Source organism: Scyliorhinus canicula, chromosome 2 (genome assembly GCF_902713615.1).
Source record: "Scyliorhinus canicula chromosome 2, sScyCan1.1, whole genome shotgun sequence".
Lineage (NCBI taxonomy): Eukaryota > Metazoa > Chordata > Chondrichthyes > Carcharhiniformes > Scyliorhinidae > Scyliorhinus > Scyliorhinus canicula.
This window is the reverse complement of record NC_052147.1, coordinates 220,121,767-220,140,053: the sequence shown is the minus strand read 5'-3', so window position 1 is coordinate 220,140,053 and position 18,287 is coordinate 220,121,767. Positions and strand designations below refer to the sequence as shown.

General features: G+C 47.7%; 1 protein-coding gene across 8 annotated transcripts in view; it reads left to right on the top strand.

Moving 5' to 3' along the window:
• The window catches only part of LOC119961961 (coiled-coil domain-containing protein 148-like), a 226,336-nt gene that overhangs the window by 90,531 nt on the left and 117,518 nt on the right, over positions 1-18,287 (top strand). For all 8 annotated transcript variants that reach the window (XM_038789596.1, XM_038789599.1, XM_038789597.1 and 5 more), the window contains exons 5-6: positions 7,221-7,303; positions 11,986-12,149. In XM_038789596.1, the coding sequence (XP_038645524.1) occupies positions 7,221-7,303; positions 11,986-12,149 (247 nt within the window). The remainder of the gene's footprint in view (positions 1-7,220; positions 7,304-11,985; positions 12,150-18,287) is intronic.

The following is an 18,287-nucleotide window of genomic DNA, read 5'->3' as shown; positions in this document are numbered from 1 at the left end:
ACCCCCGCAGGAAAAACCCGCCTAAGCCCAGTGGAAATACTATATGGCAGACCCTTTCGAACGCCTTGGGACAGCAGTGTTCCACGGAATGTTCAATTCCATTACATGACTACCGAGATGGCTAATTATATATTAACACTAACTAGAATTTTGAAAGGATTACACTCCCGAGTTCGTGCCACCCAGGAAGAAGTCCCATCCATTACTCATGACGTCTCCATCAACCCTGGGGATTATGTCCTAATTCGAAATTGGACACGTAAAGGTTTGGAACCTCGATGGGATGGTCCCCTACAGGTTCTACTCACTACCCCCACTGCAGTAAAAGTGGAGGGACGAAACGCATGGGTACATATGCACCATTGTAAGTTAATTAAGTATCCATGATGTTCTAAACTTTTCCTTTAAGTCCTAGGAACACGAGTACCAGGATGAGGCCCCTCTTCGCCGTCACAATACTCGCCACCCTGCTCTCTCTCGCTGCATCCGAAAGAAGGAGATGCCTGTACGGAAGCCGACACCCACCCATGTGCCGGGAAGGAACCCCACGATGTGGAACAACGACAGATCTCCGATGGATCACCACCGCTATCAGAAACTGCCCGACCACCGTTCCTCCCGACGACCAGAAGCGCCGATTCCTGATTACGTACATGGTTCTAATGTACGATCGCCGCACATGCAGGTGGAACCACCGGTGCATTGATAAGGACAGGGTACAAATTTTACCACCAAGGACTACTCACCCCTACTCGCCTTCCAGAAGGAAGCGGGCAACGCACCATGTAACGGCAAATTCATTTCTGTTTATGTCCTATGTCTATGCTGAGACAATGGATGTCTCCTCTTGCTGGGTATGTACACAGGTCCCGACCCATGCCCATGGAGGCATTCCCTTGATATCTGTTCCTTTCTCGATCGAACAGACGGCTGAATGGGTTATATTCCAGACAGTTCAGAGAATATCACGCGTCTGGTAACCCATATCAGAGATGGAGTACAGCGCTTGCGACTCGCCGGTCAAGCTGACTGGTGGAGCTGGATGTGGTCCAATTCTTGGGCCACTTACCTATTCCATGGGCTCATTATCTTCTTTACCATCTGTTTGTTGCTCTGTATCATAGCTACTGGTGTGAAATGCCTATGCAACCGTTTGGGTGCCACTGCATTACCACAGATGCTTCAGAGATCCGCCCTAGACGAAAAAGAAAAACTGGTTCCACCTACCCCTGACCTATATGAGGAAGTGGCATCCTGCCGGAGCCTAGTAGAGGAGGAGTACCTCCGCCTCGCTCTCATTTCCATCTAAAGTATCCTGAGTGTTATGTGATCAAGGAATGATCAAAGGGGGGAATGTAGAAGTGGATTTCATTTGGAACTTCGCTGATAGGGTTAATATAACAGTTCTGAAAAGCTCTGTGAAAGAGATGTCAACAGGTCAAGGGATGAAATAAAGGGAGCGTGTTCTGACCGGCATCTGTGAAAGCAGAGATGTCAGAAGGTTATGGGATGGAAAAAGGGGAGTGTGGCTTTAGTACTATTTAATGTTCTGACCCGCATCTGTGAAAGCAGAGAGGTCAAAAAGTCAAAGAATGGAATGAATGGGAAGCGTTACTTTATTGCAGAGATAGCGCAATTAAGCTCGTTTGACCAGTTGAGACAAATAAACATTGAAATGTAAAAGGAATGGGCTTTGGAATGAGTTAAGCCAGATGGCCATGGGATACAAAAACCTTTGTAATAATATTAATAGTGACTTGTGCTAATGATTATGTCAAAAATAACCTCCCGACCTCGAAGAATAATTCCATATATGTACATGTTCTGGATCCTTGCCAAATCATAGGTGTATCTAGGAATTTAAGGGGACCACCCCTAAGCTGTAAAATGTATAAAAATACAGTCCTTATTCTGGGATTTTGGCACTTCTCGAAGGTGGTTACCCGACTGCTTAGAGATTTGTCCCGGCCGTGAATAAACGAATATTCGTTACTGACGTGTTCGAGTGTTTTACTTCTGGACTGACGATCAGATACGTGAAAGCGCAATTCACACCAGAACAGATCCTTGTGGTACGCCACTCGTAACTGAACTCCATTCTGAACATTTGCCATCAACCACCACCCTCTGTCTTCTTTCAACTAGCCAATTTCTGATCCACATCTCTAAATCACCCTCAATCCCCAGCCTCCGTATTTTCTGCAATAGACGACCGTGGGGAACCTTATCAAACGCTTTACTGAAATCCATATACACCACATCAACTGCTCTACCCTCGTCTACCTGTTCAGTCACCTTCTCAAAGAACTCGATAAGGTTTGTGAGGCATGACCTACCCTTCACAAAACCATGCTGACTATCCCTAATCATATTATTCCTATCTAGATGATTATAAATCGTATCTTTTATAATCCTCTCCAAGACTTTACCCACCACAGACGTTAGGCTCACCGGCCTATAGTTACCGGGGTTATCTCTACTCCCCTTCTTGAACAAAGGGACCACATTTGCTATCCTCCAGTCCTCTGGCACTATTCCTGTAGCCAATGATGACATAAAAATCAAAGCCAAAGGCTCAGCAATCTCTTCCCTGGCTTCCCAGAGAATCCAAGGATAAATCCCATCAGGCCCCGGGCACTTATCTACTTATCTATTTTCACCTTGTCCAGAATTGCCAACATTTCTTCCCTACGCACCTCAATGCCATCTATTCTAATAGCCTGGGTCTCAGCATTCTCCTCCACAATATTATCTTTTTCCTGAGTGAATACTGACGAAAAGTATTCATTTAGTATCTCGCTTATCTCCTCAGCCTCCACACACAACTCCCCACCACTGTCCTTGACTGGCCCTACTCTTACCCTAGTCATTCTTTTATTCCTGACATACCTATAGAAAGCTTTTGGGTTTTCCTTGATCCTACCTGCCAAAGACTTCTCATGTCCCCTCCTTGCTCGTCTTAGCTCTCTCTTTAGATCCTTCCTCGCTTCCCTGTAACTATCAAGCGCCCCAACTGAAACTTCACGCCTCATCTTCACATAGGCCTCCTTTTTCCTCTTAACAAGAGATTCCACTTCTTTGGTAAACCACGGTTCCCTCGCTCTACCCTTTCCTCCCTGTCTGACTGATACGTACTGATCAAGAACACGCAATAGCTGTTCCTTGAACAAGCTCCACATATCCAGTGTGCCCAACCCTTGCAGCCTACTTCTCCAACCTACACATCCTAAGTCATGTCTAATGGCATCATAATTGCCCTTCCCCCAGCTATAACTCTTGCCCTGCGGGGTATACTTATCCCTTTCCATCACTAATGTAAAGGTCACCGAATTGTGGTCACTGTCTCCAAAGTGTTCACCTACCTCCAGATCTAACACCTGGCCTGGTTCATTACCCAAAACCAAATCCAATGTGGCCTCACCTCTTGTTGGCCTGTCAACATATTGTGTCAGAAAACCCTCCTGCACACATTGTACAAAGAACGACCCATCCAATGTACTCGAACTATATATTTTCCAGTCAATATTAGGAAAGTTAAAGTCTCCCATAACAAGCACCCTGTTACTTTCGCTCTTTTCCAGAATCATCTTCGCCATCCTTTCCTCTACATCTCTAGAACTATTAGGTGGCCTACAGAAAACTCCCAGCAGTGTGACCTCTCCTTTCCTGTTTCTAACCTCAGCCCATACTACCTCGGAAGAAGAGTCCCCATCTTGCATCCTTTCTGCCACCGTAATACTGTCCTTGACTAGCAGCGCCACACCTCCCCCTCTTTTGCCCCCTTCTCTGAGCTTACTAAAACACCTAAACCCCTGAACCTGCAACAACCATTCCTGTCCCTGCTCTATCCATGTCTCTGAAATGGCCACAACATTGAAGTCCCAGGTACCAACCCATGCTGCCAGTTCCCCAACCTTATTTCGTATACTCCTGGGATTGAAATAGACACACTTCAAACCACCGACCTGAACACTGGCGCCCTCCTGCGAAGTCAAATCTGTGCTCCTGACCTCTCTACTCTCAATCTCCTGTACCCCAAAACTACAATCCAGTTTCCCATGCCCCTGCTGAATCAGGTGGAGGTAGGAACCCCCGAGGGGGCGGAGGGTCGTAGTACGGCCCGACACCAGGGGCTAGCCGTCCAGACAGTTCTTGGGTTCTGGAAAGGGTAGTGCCATTGATTATGGAGATGCAGAGAGCTAGGGATTTCATGAGGGCAGCACGGTAGCACAAGTGGATATCACTGTGGCTTCACAGCGCCAGGGTCCCAGGTTCGATTCCCCGCTGCGTCATGTCTGTGCGGAGTCTGCATGTTCTCCCCGTGTCTGCGTGGTTTCCTCCAGGTGCTCCGGTTTCCTCCGACAGTACAAAGATGTGCAGGTTAGGTGGATTGGCCATGATAAATTGCCCTTAGTGACCAAAACGGGTAGAAGGGGTTATTGGGTTACGGGGATAGGGTGGCAGTGAGAGCTTAAGTGGGTCGGTGTAGACACGATAGTGTTCGGGTCTGGAGCACAAACCGTTATAGAGATGTTTACCTGTTGTGTTCAAAGTAAACACCAGTGCACAAAAGTTCCAACCTGCCTCAGTATTCTTTCAGAAAGATGCAAGGGCTGGGCTGGCTGCAGAGGGAGTGCTGGGGGAGAGGGGGTGGAGATGGGCAGACATTGGAGGTGGGCGCAGGCTCGGGCCCCCAGGTCGGACGCTGTATGTCGCCCTGGTGCCTCTCCCCACCCTCTCTACTCTCCCCCCTTCTCTCCCCGCACCTGTCCCCACCTTCGTCACCCAAGGGTTTGATGGGACCGCGTGGTGGATTGGCCAACTCGCATGCAGGGACCACTCCGGTGGATGGTGGACAGTGCTAGCATGGGATGGAGTCAGACATTGTCAAACAATGGAGAGCACCAGAGCTCACCGTAGATTGGGTCATCATCATCCTCCATCCCATGGACCAGACCTGCTGTTACTGCCAACCCAGGGCCCGAGCACCATAGGGAGGCAGGTAGGAATCACGGAGAGGATTGCAGGGTGGGATGGGTATCAGGTGGGGTGGTGCAGGGAGAATGGTCATGGGAAGGGGTGCTCGGCCCACAGGGTGGGGGGGGGGGGGGGGGGGGGATGTGTGGGGTGGGCTGGGATGTTTGTGTCATCAGCCAGACCCCCTAGTCAGTGAGCCTGGAGGCGATTAGAGTGTCCTGTGCTTGGCGACCCTGGCACAAATGTTATCCTATCTCCTGTGTCTGCCCAGGCCCCATGTCCTGCCCATCCTGACCCTTCTCCACATCCTCGTCGGACGAGGCCTGGTGTCCATTCTCTTCCTCCAGCATGTCGCCTCTCTGCTGTGCGATGTTTTGGAGCACGCAGCAGGCAAGCACGATGTGGGAGACTCTCCTAGCGCTATCCTGGAGGGCCCCTCCAAAGTGGTCTAGGCATTTGACAGCATCTTCAGGATTCCGATGCACCGGGATCACTACCCTGGTCGCGGCATGGCCATCATTGTAGCGAGCCTCCGCGTTGGTCTGTGGCTTCCACATAGGGGTCATCAGCCACGACCGCAGCGGATAACCCCTGTTGCCCAGGAGCCAACCCCTCACTCGGTGGTGCCCCTTAAAGGTGTCAGGAACCGTTGATTGTGCCAGGATGAAGGCGTCGTGCACACTGCCTAGGTATTGGGCACAGACATGCATGATACGCAGTTCATGATCACACACCAGCTGCACATTCATCGAATGGAAGCCCTTTTGGTTTGTGAAGACCAGTCCCTCATTCGCTGGTCATCCTGGTGGGCTCGGTCCATATTTAATTTGATATATTGTGCCGACTGGGCATATAGGGCCTCCATGATGGCACGGATCCATGATCCTGCAGATATGTTGCACGGTCCCATTTTCAATTGGAGCCTTTGACGACACGTCTGGTCCAGCAGGTCCTCGAATGGTAGGCGCTGCCAGTACACTCGAGGCCTTGCGGCCCCTCCTTTCTACCTCATCCGCGGCCTGTTGGGCGGCTGGTTCTCCATCCTTACCGGCTGGCTCCTGTCCCTCTGGGGCAGCCTCTGCTGCTGCAGGGTCCTCCCCGAGCAGGTGCTGCTTGTACAACCTCAGAGCATCCCCCAAGTTGAAGGTCACCATTCCTGCAAGTCCATTGTCTGCAGGGGATGAAAGGCATACATGTTAGCATGGTGTGAACCCCTGTGCCCAACCAGGTCCTATGGGCTACACAGTGGCCTTGGCCTGCACTGCAGCCCCTGCCCCCGCATGTTTGTCTTCTCCACCCCCTCTCTTTCATCACCACAACTACCTCTGGCCATTCCCTCTTGCTCTCTGCCCTCCGCACTGCATGCCTGTCCCCGTCAATGCACCTCTGGCCCCGGAATCCGTCTCTGCTGGCACGGGTGCCGGTGGCTGGCCCTACCCATGCCAGCAATGCGCTCCATGGATTCCATCCGGCCTCAGAGAATACCAGGTTGGGACGGCTAATGATATGCCAATGGTGTTTACTGTACTTGAGGAGTAGAATGCATTGATGTCACTGCTGAGGCACCGGAGCATGGCATTCTGTCAGGTGCCTAGCGTCGGCCATGATTTTCGGCTCATGCCCGATTCTCGCCCAATCATATTTTGTGATTCCAGCTTTGCTGGATGGAGAATCCCGCCCTATATTTATCAGTCATGAGGGAAGTAGAGAGAGAAACAACCTCAAAAACATTTTTTCAATATCAATATAAAAATAGAACAAAATCTAATGCTATGATAGCCCTCAACACTCCTGAGTTACAGAGTGCAACATCAGCCAGGATCCTGGCCCTGCTTACTATTAAGCAACCTTTACTGTTTTGTAAGGAAAAACGATGTCCACACCGGGTTGTAGAGAAAAATAAAAATGACTCTATTTAACACGTTATCTATTGTGTTCAGCTCCAGTACGTCCCTATTGGGTCTTCCCGAGCCAGTGCCTGACTGGCTGACTCTATTTATACAATGACACATGAACCTTGTTAAGGGTCCCCCATCCTCTTATCGGGGAGCTCATATTCCCCAAGCTACGTGGAGTAGTGGATCATCCCTACCCCATTAGGCCTGTGCGGGTGACAACAACTGACACTGAAGATACCATAAATGAGTATTGTATGACAGTATTATGCATGATAAAATGAATGAATACTATTGCAAGTAATACAGCCATATGACTATATAATTTAGTGATTTTTCTTTTTAAAGGCAAAAGATAGAATCACAGCTTCAGAAATTACTTGAAGATAGAAGCACTGAAAATGTATTCTATTTTGAAATGAAAGAATATGGTACGTGTAATTCATACGCTGCTCACTTTAGAGTATCCAATTTTTTTTTCCAATTAAGGGACAATTTAGCGTGGCCAATGCAACGAACATGCACATCTTTGGATTGTGGGGCTGAGACCCACGCAGCCATATTGTTTACTAAAATTTCAGAATGCTCTTATTAAAACATGGGAAGCGCTCTACTCACCGTGTTGCACTCTCACTTTCGCTCAAGCGCAACGTGGCCAGTAGATCCTAGGAAAGGTCTCCTGTGGGTTTCCTGACAGCCTTCACGCCTCACGGGATGTACCCAGGTCAGAATTGGAATCCCATCCAAAAGGGGCGTGACCAAAAGGCACGTGCCTAAGTAGGGTTTAAACCTCCAGTGAGTTCATCCGATATCTATCCGCCTCCCAGGATCTACCAGCCTCCTCAACGAGGCTGCGGCCCGGCACCATTCAGTACTGGTCCTCACAAATGTAGACCAGGTGGAATGGCACCCAGGGGGTCTCTAGGGCCATCAGAGGCCCCTGGCTTGTCAGGGACAGTGCAGGGTAGCTCACTGGCCTTCCCTACAGGAATACGGTCACCTTAGCACAGCCAGCTGGCTCCTTGGCACTACTGCCTGGCAATGCCAAGGTGCCTGGGTGGCACTGGCAATGTAGCAGGAGCACTTCCAGGGTGTTAGGCTGATAGTGAAAAAGTGCCCGGGTTCTAGGGTGGCACCGTCAAGGGTCAGGGCGCTGGGGGGGCATGCCCATGAAAGAAGGGTGGAGGTGTGGGTTTGAAGATGGGGGGGTGCAGGGCAGGTATGTAGGGGCCTCTGGAAAGTTGGGGGTTGACGGTGGGTGTCCTGGAGGAGGGGGATCTCTAAGGGGCCGGGAAGAGGCCTGAAGAGGTGGGGGGGACCAGGGATCCATAGCAAGTTGTCCTCACATGAGGGTGTGTGTGGTAGTGCCCATGTATGTGTTGGGGGGGCTGACATTGCCCATGGTGGGGAGAGTGAGGGATCCACAACCTCACTTAAAGATTGGAGCACCCTTTCAAAATGGCAACCCGATCTCTGAGTTCAGCTCCCCAGTGCTAAAATAAATTCGAAGGGCTTGATTTAACCAGAAGGGAACAAAGTCCCATAGCGAGTGTGTTTAGCTGCATGTTTCCCGGTGCCTGCAGTGACGAGAAACACATGGCTGTTCAATGCAACTCGTATTGTATAAGGGGCCTGAGCGGGGAACGCGCGGCCAAGGCTGCACATAGCTCTGTTTGTACAGTGGGGAGCTCTGCTCGCCGGAACTCCCCAGTGTAGCAAGAGATCGGGACGCCATTTCCAAGGCCCAATCTCCAAGGCCCCCGAAGCGAAGATGTTTATTTATAACATATACTATTTACAATGGGGCCCAGTTAGACATCGCCTCTCTCTCTGTCGGTTGGTTCCTATCTGGCCAACCTCATATACACACGGTAATAGCCCCAGAGTTACCGGGGGAGCTAAACTCCTCGAGCCACATGGGGAAAACAATCAACCCAGCCCCGTGTGACCTGTGCAAGTTATTACAACACTCCCCCCCCCCTCAAAGTCCAAAGACGCCCATGGGGAATAATGAGGACGATGAAGACGAGGAGCAGACAAAGAAGAAGTTAAAAACACCGATGACGAGGAAGACTCAGAAGAAACTGGCATGCCCCACTGGGCGGTGGGTGATGCTTTGACCTTGGCATATCGTGGACTGGTGATGGGACTGGATTAGCGGAGTATAACAAGTCAATTTATCTTTGATGGTGGGAAAGCTTTTAAAACAATAATCCAGCACCAAATTAATTAAGGAAAGCCAGCATGGATTTGTCAAGAGAAAATTGTGTTTAACTAAATCAATTGTCACTTCATTGAAAAATTCAAGAGTGTTAATGAAGCTAATGTAGTTGATATTGAAAATGGGGTGCCAATTACAGCAAAGTTGAAACTCATGGAGCAAATGGAACAGTGGCCGCAGTGATGAAGTTGTCTAAATGATAGGAAATAGAAAGTAATGGGGAACGTTTTCTTTCAGATTGGAGGATGGTACACAGTGGAGTTCCCCAGGGGTCAGTAATAGCCTTTCTTGATTTATTTTAATGATCTCAACTTGGGTGTGCAGGATAGTATTTTAAAATGTAGATGACTCAAAACTTGGAATATTGTGAACTATGAGGTAGATGATAATAGACATCAAGACGACATAATCAGGCTAATGGAATGGGCAAACATATGGTAGATGAAATTTAATGCAGAGAAGTGTGAAGTGTTAAGTTTTGGGAGTGTCATGTCAAAAGGCACAAAGAGAAAAAAAAGCTTAAAAATTAGTTTCTCTTCCATATACTCTTGTTTGAGTTTTTTTATTAAAATGGACAATTGCTGGGCTGATAAAATGACTGCAGCTGGTAACAACAGGTAGTTCTGGAAGGTTTTAAGTCATTCCACTGGACAAAGGTTAACTCATCAACCTCCTGGAATGTGACTTGTATGAATATTCCAGCTAAACCAAGCCAGCACAATGGACTAGTAAATGTCTGTACTAACCAGCTCTGGACAAAGGAAGAGCTATTGGGATTTCTCATCTCCAACATTGTGCTAATGTTCCACATTTACCCACTCAAAATACAATGGATTTTAATGAGGCTCCTTAAAGTGCTTTGTTAGCTGATTGGCTTGGCCCAAAACCACCCTGTCACAAGATCGAGACTTGAGCTGTTTGAATTGCTTTATCATACAGCTTTGAATTCCATCTTCAGTTGAGTTTTGACAGAGGAGAAATCTGGACTACAGATGAAGTTGCCTGCCTCCGGCCTCTATCTCTCCCAAAGTCGGGTTCCCATAAAGAGTTCTGTATTTCAACTACAGAGTGAACTAATTCCCAGAATACAACAATACTTTGCTGCATCATCAACCTGCAACTGGGTTGCCAGGACCAAGTCAATGAATTCTGCCAGACAAGGCCATCAAAAATACATTAATTGGATATTGACTTACTGGACTCTTTTCATGTGAAGTTATATGTTCAACACTAGAGTTCAAAGTGAAAATGAGACCATTGAATGGTATGTCCCGGCAGTTAGCAGAATCATGTGAATTTGGACAACTAAAAGATGACCTGATTAAAGATAGATTATTTCTAGGCATGAGAGCAAGTCTACTGAAAGATCGGAACTGATAGAAACATAGAAACAAAATAGATGCATGGTTGATCATGTAAATTCAATATCCCACTCCCACTTTCTCTCCATACCTCTTGATCCCTTTAACCGTAAGGGCCACATCCAGCTCCCTCTTGAATATATCCAACGAACTGGCCTCAACAGCTTTCTGTGTTAGAGAATTCCACAAGTTCACAATTCTCTGAGAGAAGAAGTTCTTCCTCATCTCAGTCCTGAATGGCTTACCCCTTATTCTTAGGCCATGACCCCTAGTTCTGGACGTCCCCAACGTCGGCTAAAGAAAGCAACAGACGTGTTGAAATGTAGAAGTTGTGAAACAACAGTTGGAGAATATATATGGCAGAGCAGAGCAGGAGATACATTATGCTGAGGGGCATTCTGAGCCAAAAAACTGAGCAATCATAGACAAAGGGCAGGATGCATTTACTGTGGTGGAAGGACTGCCTCGTATGGGGAAAGAATTGTTTTAACTGAAAGAAGCAAAATCATTTTGCATGCAAGTGCTTGGTCAGAAAAAAAGACAAGCTCATACAGATGGCCACTGGAGAGATTTCAGCAAGTGAGTGTGAAGAAGAGCTACACATGATAGAACAGATTGGTTCAGTCAAGTCCTTAGGCGACAAATGGTTTATGACTGTTGCAATGAGGACCGCACAGGGAAAGTATCATGTGAACAAGAAGTGTCAAATAGTTGCTGGTGCGTCATGCAACCCCAATAACTAACTTCATAGAGCTGCATGAAGTGGTTCAACATGGCAATGTGAAAATTAAGCACTCAAAAGTAAGATCAAGGCTCTATGATGGCACAGTACACATACCGAGAGGACAAATTAGTCTGACAGTCCAATGAAATGGCAAAAAGGAAGATCGAGTTCCAGATAGTAGATGGGACGCAATGACCACTCATCCCAGCTGGAATAAATCTAAAGCTAGGTTGATAATCCTGAACATGCCAACAGAGAAAGGGCAGAAAATACCCCAGAGAGAAGGAAACAAAAGACCCCATAGGGAGACGGAAGACCCCAGCGAGAGGACAATATTCAAGTAATCCACAAAGTGGTTGCTGACCATATGAGTGCAATGAAATGCACCAGCCAAAGGTAACTGTGTTACAGAAAAATGTTCACATCAAAGCTGAACTGCAAGTGTTGAAGGGCAAGATGTCAGCTGAGTCTATACTTTTGAAAACCCATGTTAAACTGAGCTCTTCAAGATTGGACCAAACAAATTTCAACAATGTCCACATTCCATGAAAGAATAAAAAACGTCTGAAAACTACATATCAGTCCATCATCTGTTTTGCAAAATAATTTCAATCATAGTTGAATAGTTCCTTGTATATGTGTTTTGTTCATGATTTCATATGAGAATGGTACAATATAACTTAAAGAATTTAAGACACAAAATAATTTAATGTATTTCATTTACTTTTCCGATGTAAACTGCAATTCTATGAACTCTACCTTTTTTTAAAAATATAATATCCATTGGGAATTTTTCTTTAACTTAAGGTGCAATGTTGCGGGAAGACCAGGAAGCTTTTAAAACAGCTACTGTAGAGCCAATCTTGCAATTGAGGAAAGACTTGAAACAAAGACTGATTGAAATGCAGCATTGTCGCTTAAAGCAAATCGACCAGCAAGATGAATTTAATTCCATCCAGATACTGCAGCAGGTATGACACAACCAAATTTAACTTTTTCTACTTTAAGCTTCATGCCATTTGAAATTCAGTAACAAATCATTGAACAGTTTTTACCGAAAAAATTACAAAGCGAAGTAGACAGAAAAAGTAAGTGGGCAAAACTTTGCTAGTCAGAGTTTAACATTGGCAAGTATAAGGTCATCCATTTTGGATCTGAGAAGAACAAAAATATTTTCTTAGCGGTGGGAGACTAGGAACTATGGGGACAAAGAGATTTAAGTGATTATGCACGCAAATGAACCAAGCCATTATCTCAGGGACAAAATATAATTCAAAAAGTGAATGGAATGTTGGCCTTTATTTCGAGGGGTTTAGAATTCAGAGTAAGGAAGTGGTGCTTCAGTTTTACAGAGCCTTGGCCAGATTCTGTAGAATCCGCTAAAGCAGCAGTCAGATAGAAAATAAAGATTCTATTTATTCACAATATTACACTCTTCAACCCTCTAAAGGCCTCCTCCTGACTGCTCCCAAGCCAGGGTTTTTATACCAGAGAGCTGAGCTCTCAGTCAAGGGGGAAACCTCGGGGGAACTCATATTCAGAGGTCACCTGGAATCTGATGGTCCTGATCTTGTGACCTACCTGAGGGTTATAACAAATTCCATCTGGAGTGCTGTGTTTAATTTTGGGCACCGACATTAGGAAAAATATTTTGGCCTCGGAGGGTTAACAGTACAGATTCAGAACAACAAAGAACAAAGAAAATACTTCTCTCTGTTCCCCACCCATTCATATATCTGTCCAGATGCATCCTAAATGATGCTATCGTACCCACTTCTACCAGCTCCGCTGGCAAAGCATTCCAAGCACCCACCACCCTCTGCGTAAAAAACTTTCCACGCACATCTCCCTTAAACTTTCCCCCTCTGACCTTGAAATCGTGACCCCTTGTAATTGACACCTCCACTCTTGGAAAAAGCTTGTTGCTATCCACCCTGTCCATACCTCTCATAATTTTGTAGACCTCAATCAGGTCTCCCCTCAACCTCCGTCTTTCCAACGAAAACAATCCTAATCTACTCAACCTTTCTTCATAGCTAGCACCCTCCATACCAGGTAACATCCTGGTGAACCTCCTCTGCACCCTCTCTAAAGCATCCACATCCTTCTGGTAATGTGGCGACCAGAACTGCACGCAGTATTCCAAATGTGGCCTAACCAAAGTCCGATACAACTGTAACATGACCTGCTGACTCTTGTACTCAATACCCCGTCCGATGAAGGCAAGCATGCTGTATGCCTTCTTGACCACTCTATCAACCTACGTTGCCACCTTCAGGGTACAATGGACCTGAACTCCCAGATCTCTCTGGACATCAATTTTCCCCAGGACTCTTCCATTGACCATATAGTCTGCTCTTGAGTTAGATCTACCAAAATGCATCACCTCGCATTTGCCTGGATTGAACTCCATCTGCCATTTCTCTGCCCAACTCTCCAGTCTATCTATATTTTACCATATTCTCTGACAGTCCGCCTCGCTATCTGCAACTCCACCAATCTTAGTATCATCTGCAAACTTGCTCATCAGACCACTTATACCTTCGTCCAGATCATTTATGTATATCACAAACAACAGTGGTCCGAGCACGGATCCCTGTGGAACACCACTAGTCACCTTTCTCCATTTTGAGACACTCCCTTCCACCACTACTCTCTGTTTCCTGTTGCCCAGCCAGTTCTTTATCCATCTAGCTAGTACACCCTGAACCCCATACGACTTCACTTTTTCCATCAACCTGCCATGGGAAACTTTATCAAATGCTTTACTGAAGTCCATGTATATGACATCTACAGCCCTTCCCTCATCAATTAACTTTGTCACTTCCTCAAAGAATTCTATTAGGTTTGTAAGACATGACCTTCCCTGCACAAAACCATGCTGCCTATCACTTCCAAATGTAAATAGATCCTATCCCTCAGTATCTTCTCCAACAGTTTGCCTACCACTGACATCAAGCTCACAGGTCTATAATTCCCTAGAATATCTTAAACAAAGGGACAACATTAGCAATTCTCCAGTCCTCCGGGACCTCACCCGTGCTCAAGGATGCTGCAAAGATATCTGTTAAGGCCCCAGCTATTTCGTCCCTCGCTTCCCTCAGCAACCTGGGATAGATCCCATCCCGTCCTGGGGACCTGCCCACCTTAATGCCTTTTAGAATACCAAAAACCTCCCCCTTCCTTATGCCGGCATGACCTAGAGTATTTAAACATCCATCCCTAGCCTCAACATCCATCATGTCCCTCTCCTTGGTGAATACCGATGCAAAGTACTCATTAAGAAGCTCACTCATTTCCTCTGACTCCACGCATAAATTCCCTCTTTTGTCTTTGAGTAGGCCAATCCTTTCTCTAGTTACCCTCTTGCTCCTTATATACGAATAAAAGGCTTTGGGATTTTCCTTAACCCTGTTAGCCAAAATTCACCAAGATAATACCAGTTTAAGGACTTTTTGCTTTGTGTGTGTTGTCGAGCAGATTATTATACGAAATAATTTCAGGAGACTCAGGTACAGAACGATTGTTTATTTTGCCGACGCGTTGGGATAGTGTCTCTGAAGCCGGACCTACCCAGCTGAAAAACTTTGAGATTTTTATACAGTGAAAGTCATGTAGCTGGTATATTGTTTAAATTCCAACACTGCCTATTTAGGTTCACATTAAACAATTGTAGATTTTCATGAGGCAGGGTGTCTGTTGTTTCACAAATTATCTATTTTTCATAATTCTGAGAGGCTCCTCCTAATCTCTTGTTGCTACCAGACTTGGCCTTGCACTGCCAGCTTTAAGGCAATACAGAGGTCACCAGACATTCAAACCATTGATACCAGCTGGTTGTGGAATTTTACTTAACGTTTCCTAATACAACTATATATATATCCCTCTAAAAGTCCCTTTAGTAAGTTACATAGATTCCCTTTTGATGTAATCATTTAACCCCTTATAAAGATCCCTTCAGAAACCACTATCTGCCCTAATAAATTGTTGTATAAGCCATTTTCTTTATTTCCCTCCAATACGTGGAATTCAGAACAAGAAAGCGTAATCTTAAAATTGGAGCTAGGCCATTAAACAAATAACCTTGGAACTGTGAGACTTGCTAGAAAACTGTGAAGGCTAAGTCATTTGAAATTTTTAAAACTAGAATTAAGAGATCTTTGATGAGGATATTTATGGATATGGTACAAGGACGGGTGAATGGTGTTGAGGAAGGAATCAGCCATGTTTTAATTGACCTATGCCAGTTCTTATGTTTCCATGCATTGCAATTCCGGAATGCTCTGATTCACTATATTCAATTGCAGGTGATCAAGAATAATCTTATCCGAGGGTGTTGATTATTTATAATCTCAGAGCATTGCAGAAATTACATCGGTTTCTAAGTGTGTAACAGGAATTTATCAACAGTACTTTAAAATGTCTGCTCCATACTTGCAGCTCTTTGCATCCAGCAACCTCTACAGATTGTTTACTTTTCTCTGAGTCCACATCCAGGTTTAATTGATTAACTACAGTGTGCATCAATCATAAACTGACTCACATCATCAAACATAGAACAATTCACACTGCAGAGGTCAGCTGGTTTGTACGCAAATACCATTTTACTGATGTCATAGAGTCAGACAGCACAGAAACAGGCCCTTCGGCCCACCATGTCTATGCCGACCATCAAATACTAATTTGTACTAGTCCCATTTACCAGCACTTGGTCCATAACCTACTATGCCGTGCCGATTTAAAGTGCTTGTCCAGATACTTCTTAACTGTTGCAAGGGTACGTGCCTCCACAACCCTCTCAGTATTTGCATCAGTGTTCACTAAAGTAAAGGAGCTGAATTCTCCATGGCTGGAAGGAGAGCAGTTGGAAGGAGAGCGGCGCCACGGTTCAGGGACGCTGTGCTTGACACCCTCCTGGGCACCGTGGAGGAGAGAAGGAAGACCTTATACTCCGGCCCGGCAGGAAGGCTGCGAGGCATCGCTGTTCGCTGTGCCTCGGTGCAGGTGGCAGAGGCAGCCAGCTCCGTGGGCAACGTGGCATGCAGTGCTGCAAGAAATTCCACGACATCCTCAGGGTGGCCGGGGTGAGTTGGCTGCTCTGTGCCCCTGGCACTAACACCCACCCCCACTGACACACCCGTAACCCGGACCGTCCCCCCCCCCCCCCGGTCGGACGGCCGAATCCCCACCCTGCACCACATGCCAGCACCCATGCAATCCGCCATGGCCGGGTGCGTGGCCACTGAGGTCACCATTTCCCCAACCACTGGGCTGCATGATTCGGACTGTCGACCGATGTTGTTGTATGTGTCACCCCCCTGCCCCAGGAGAAGGCTGCGCACAACCGCCAGGAGCGGGAGACGACCAGAGGGGGACCAGCAGAACTGCGGCCCCTCACCATGCTCGAGCTGAGGGCCCTGACCATGGCTGGTGGCCCAGAGGAAAGGGATGTCACCGGGGTGGAGTGCGGTCACGGACGAGCAATTGAGACCCTGCCGAGTTGCAGTTGCCCATGACGTGTGTTGAGACCCGTCGCCCCCACTGGCTAATCACACATGTCTTCATGCTCCCACGTGTTCGCGCACCTGAGGGGGCTGAAGGCAGACGTGGCTATGCTTCAGAAGACGCACCTGAAGGTGGCGGATCAGGTCAAGTTGAGGAAGGGGTGGGTGGGCCAAGTGTTTCATTCGGGGCTGGATGCAAAAAACCGGGGGGGTGGCGATCCTGGTGGGGAAGTGGGTGTCGTTTGAGGCGTCGAGTGTGGTGGCAGACAGTGGCGGGAGGTACGTGATGGTGAGCGGCAAGCTGCAAGGGGAGCGGGTGGTGCTGGTCAATGTATATGCCCCGAATTGGGATGATGCAGGTTTCATGTGGCGCATGTTGGGCCGGATTCCAGATTTGGAGGTGGGGGGCCTGATAATGGGGGGGGATTTCAACACGGTGCTGGATCCGCCACTGGATCGATCCAGTTCCAGGACGGGTAGGAGGCCTGCGGCAGCTAAGGTGCTGAGGGGGTTTATGGACCAGATGGGAGGGGTGGATCCTTGGAGGTTCGCGAGGCCGAGGGCCAGGGAATTTTCATACTTCTCCCATGTGCATAAGGCCTACTCCCGGATCGACTTCTTTATTTTGAGTAGGGCGCTGATGAAATTAAATGAATGAAAATGAAATGAAAATCGCTTATTGTCACGAGTAGGCTTCAATGAAGTTACTGTGAAAAGCCCCTAGTCGCCACATTCCGGCGCCTGTCCGGGGAGGCTGGTACGGGAATCGAACCGTGCTGCTGGCCTGCTTGGTCTGCTTTTAAAGCCAGTGATTTAGCTGAGTGAGCTAAACCTTGCGGGGGTAGTAGACGCTGAGTACTCGGCGATAGCCATTTCTGACCATGCCCCGCATTGGGTGGACCTCGAGTTGGGGGAGGAGAGGGACCAGCGCCCGTTGTGGCGCTTGGAGGTGGGGCTGCTGGCGTACGAGGATGTGAGGGGGCGGGTTCAAGGATGCATCGAGAGGTACCTGGAGGCCAACGATAATGGGGAGGTACGAGTGGGGACGGTCTGGGAGGTGTTGAAGGCGGTGGTTTGGGGGGAGTTGATCTCCATTCGGGCCCACAGGGAGAGAGGGGAGCAGAGAGAAAGGGAGAGATTGGTGGGGGAGATGGTGAGGGTGGACAGGAGGTGCGCGGAGGCCCCGGAGGAGGGATTGCTGAGGGAGCGGCGCAGCCTTCATGCTGAGTTCGACTTGTTGACCACCAGAAAGGCAGAGGCTCATTGGAGAAAGGCTCAGGGTGCGGTGTACGAGTATGGGGAGAAGGCGAGTAGGATGCTGGCACACCAGCTCCATAAGCGGGATGCGGCTAGGAAATGTGGTGCGGAGGGGGGGTAGACATTAATGGGGTCTTCAGAGACTTTTATGAGAGACTATATCGGTCCGAACCTCCGGCGGAGAAAGGGGGGATGGGGCGCTTTTTGGACCGGCTGAGATTCCCGAGGGTGGAGGAGGGATGGGTGGTGGATCTGGGGGTGCCAGTTGAGCTTGAGGAGCTGGTTAAAGGGATAGGGAACATGCAGTCGGGGAAGGCGCCGGGGACGGATGGGTTCCTGTTGGTTAGG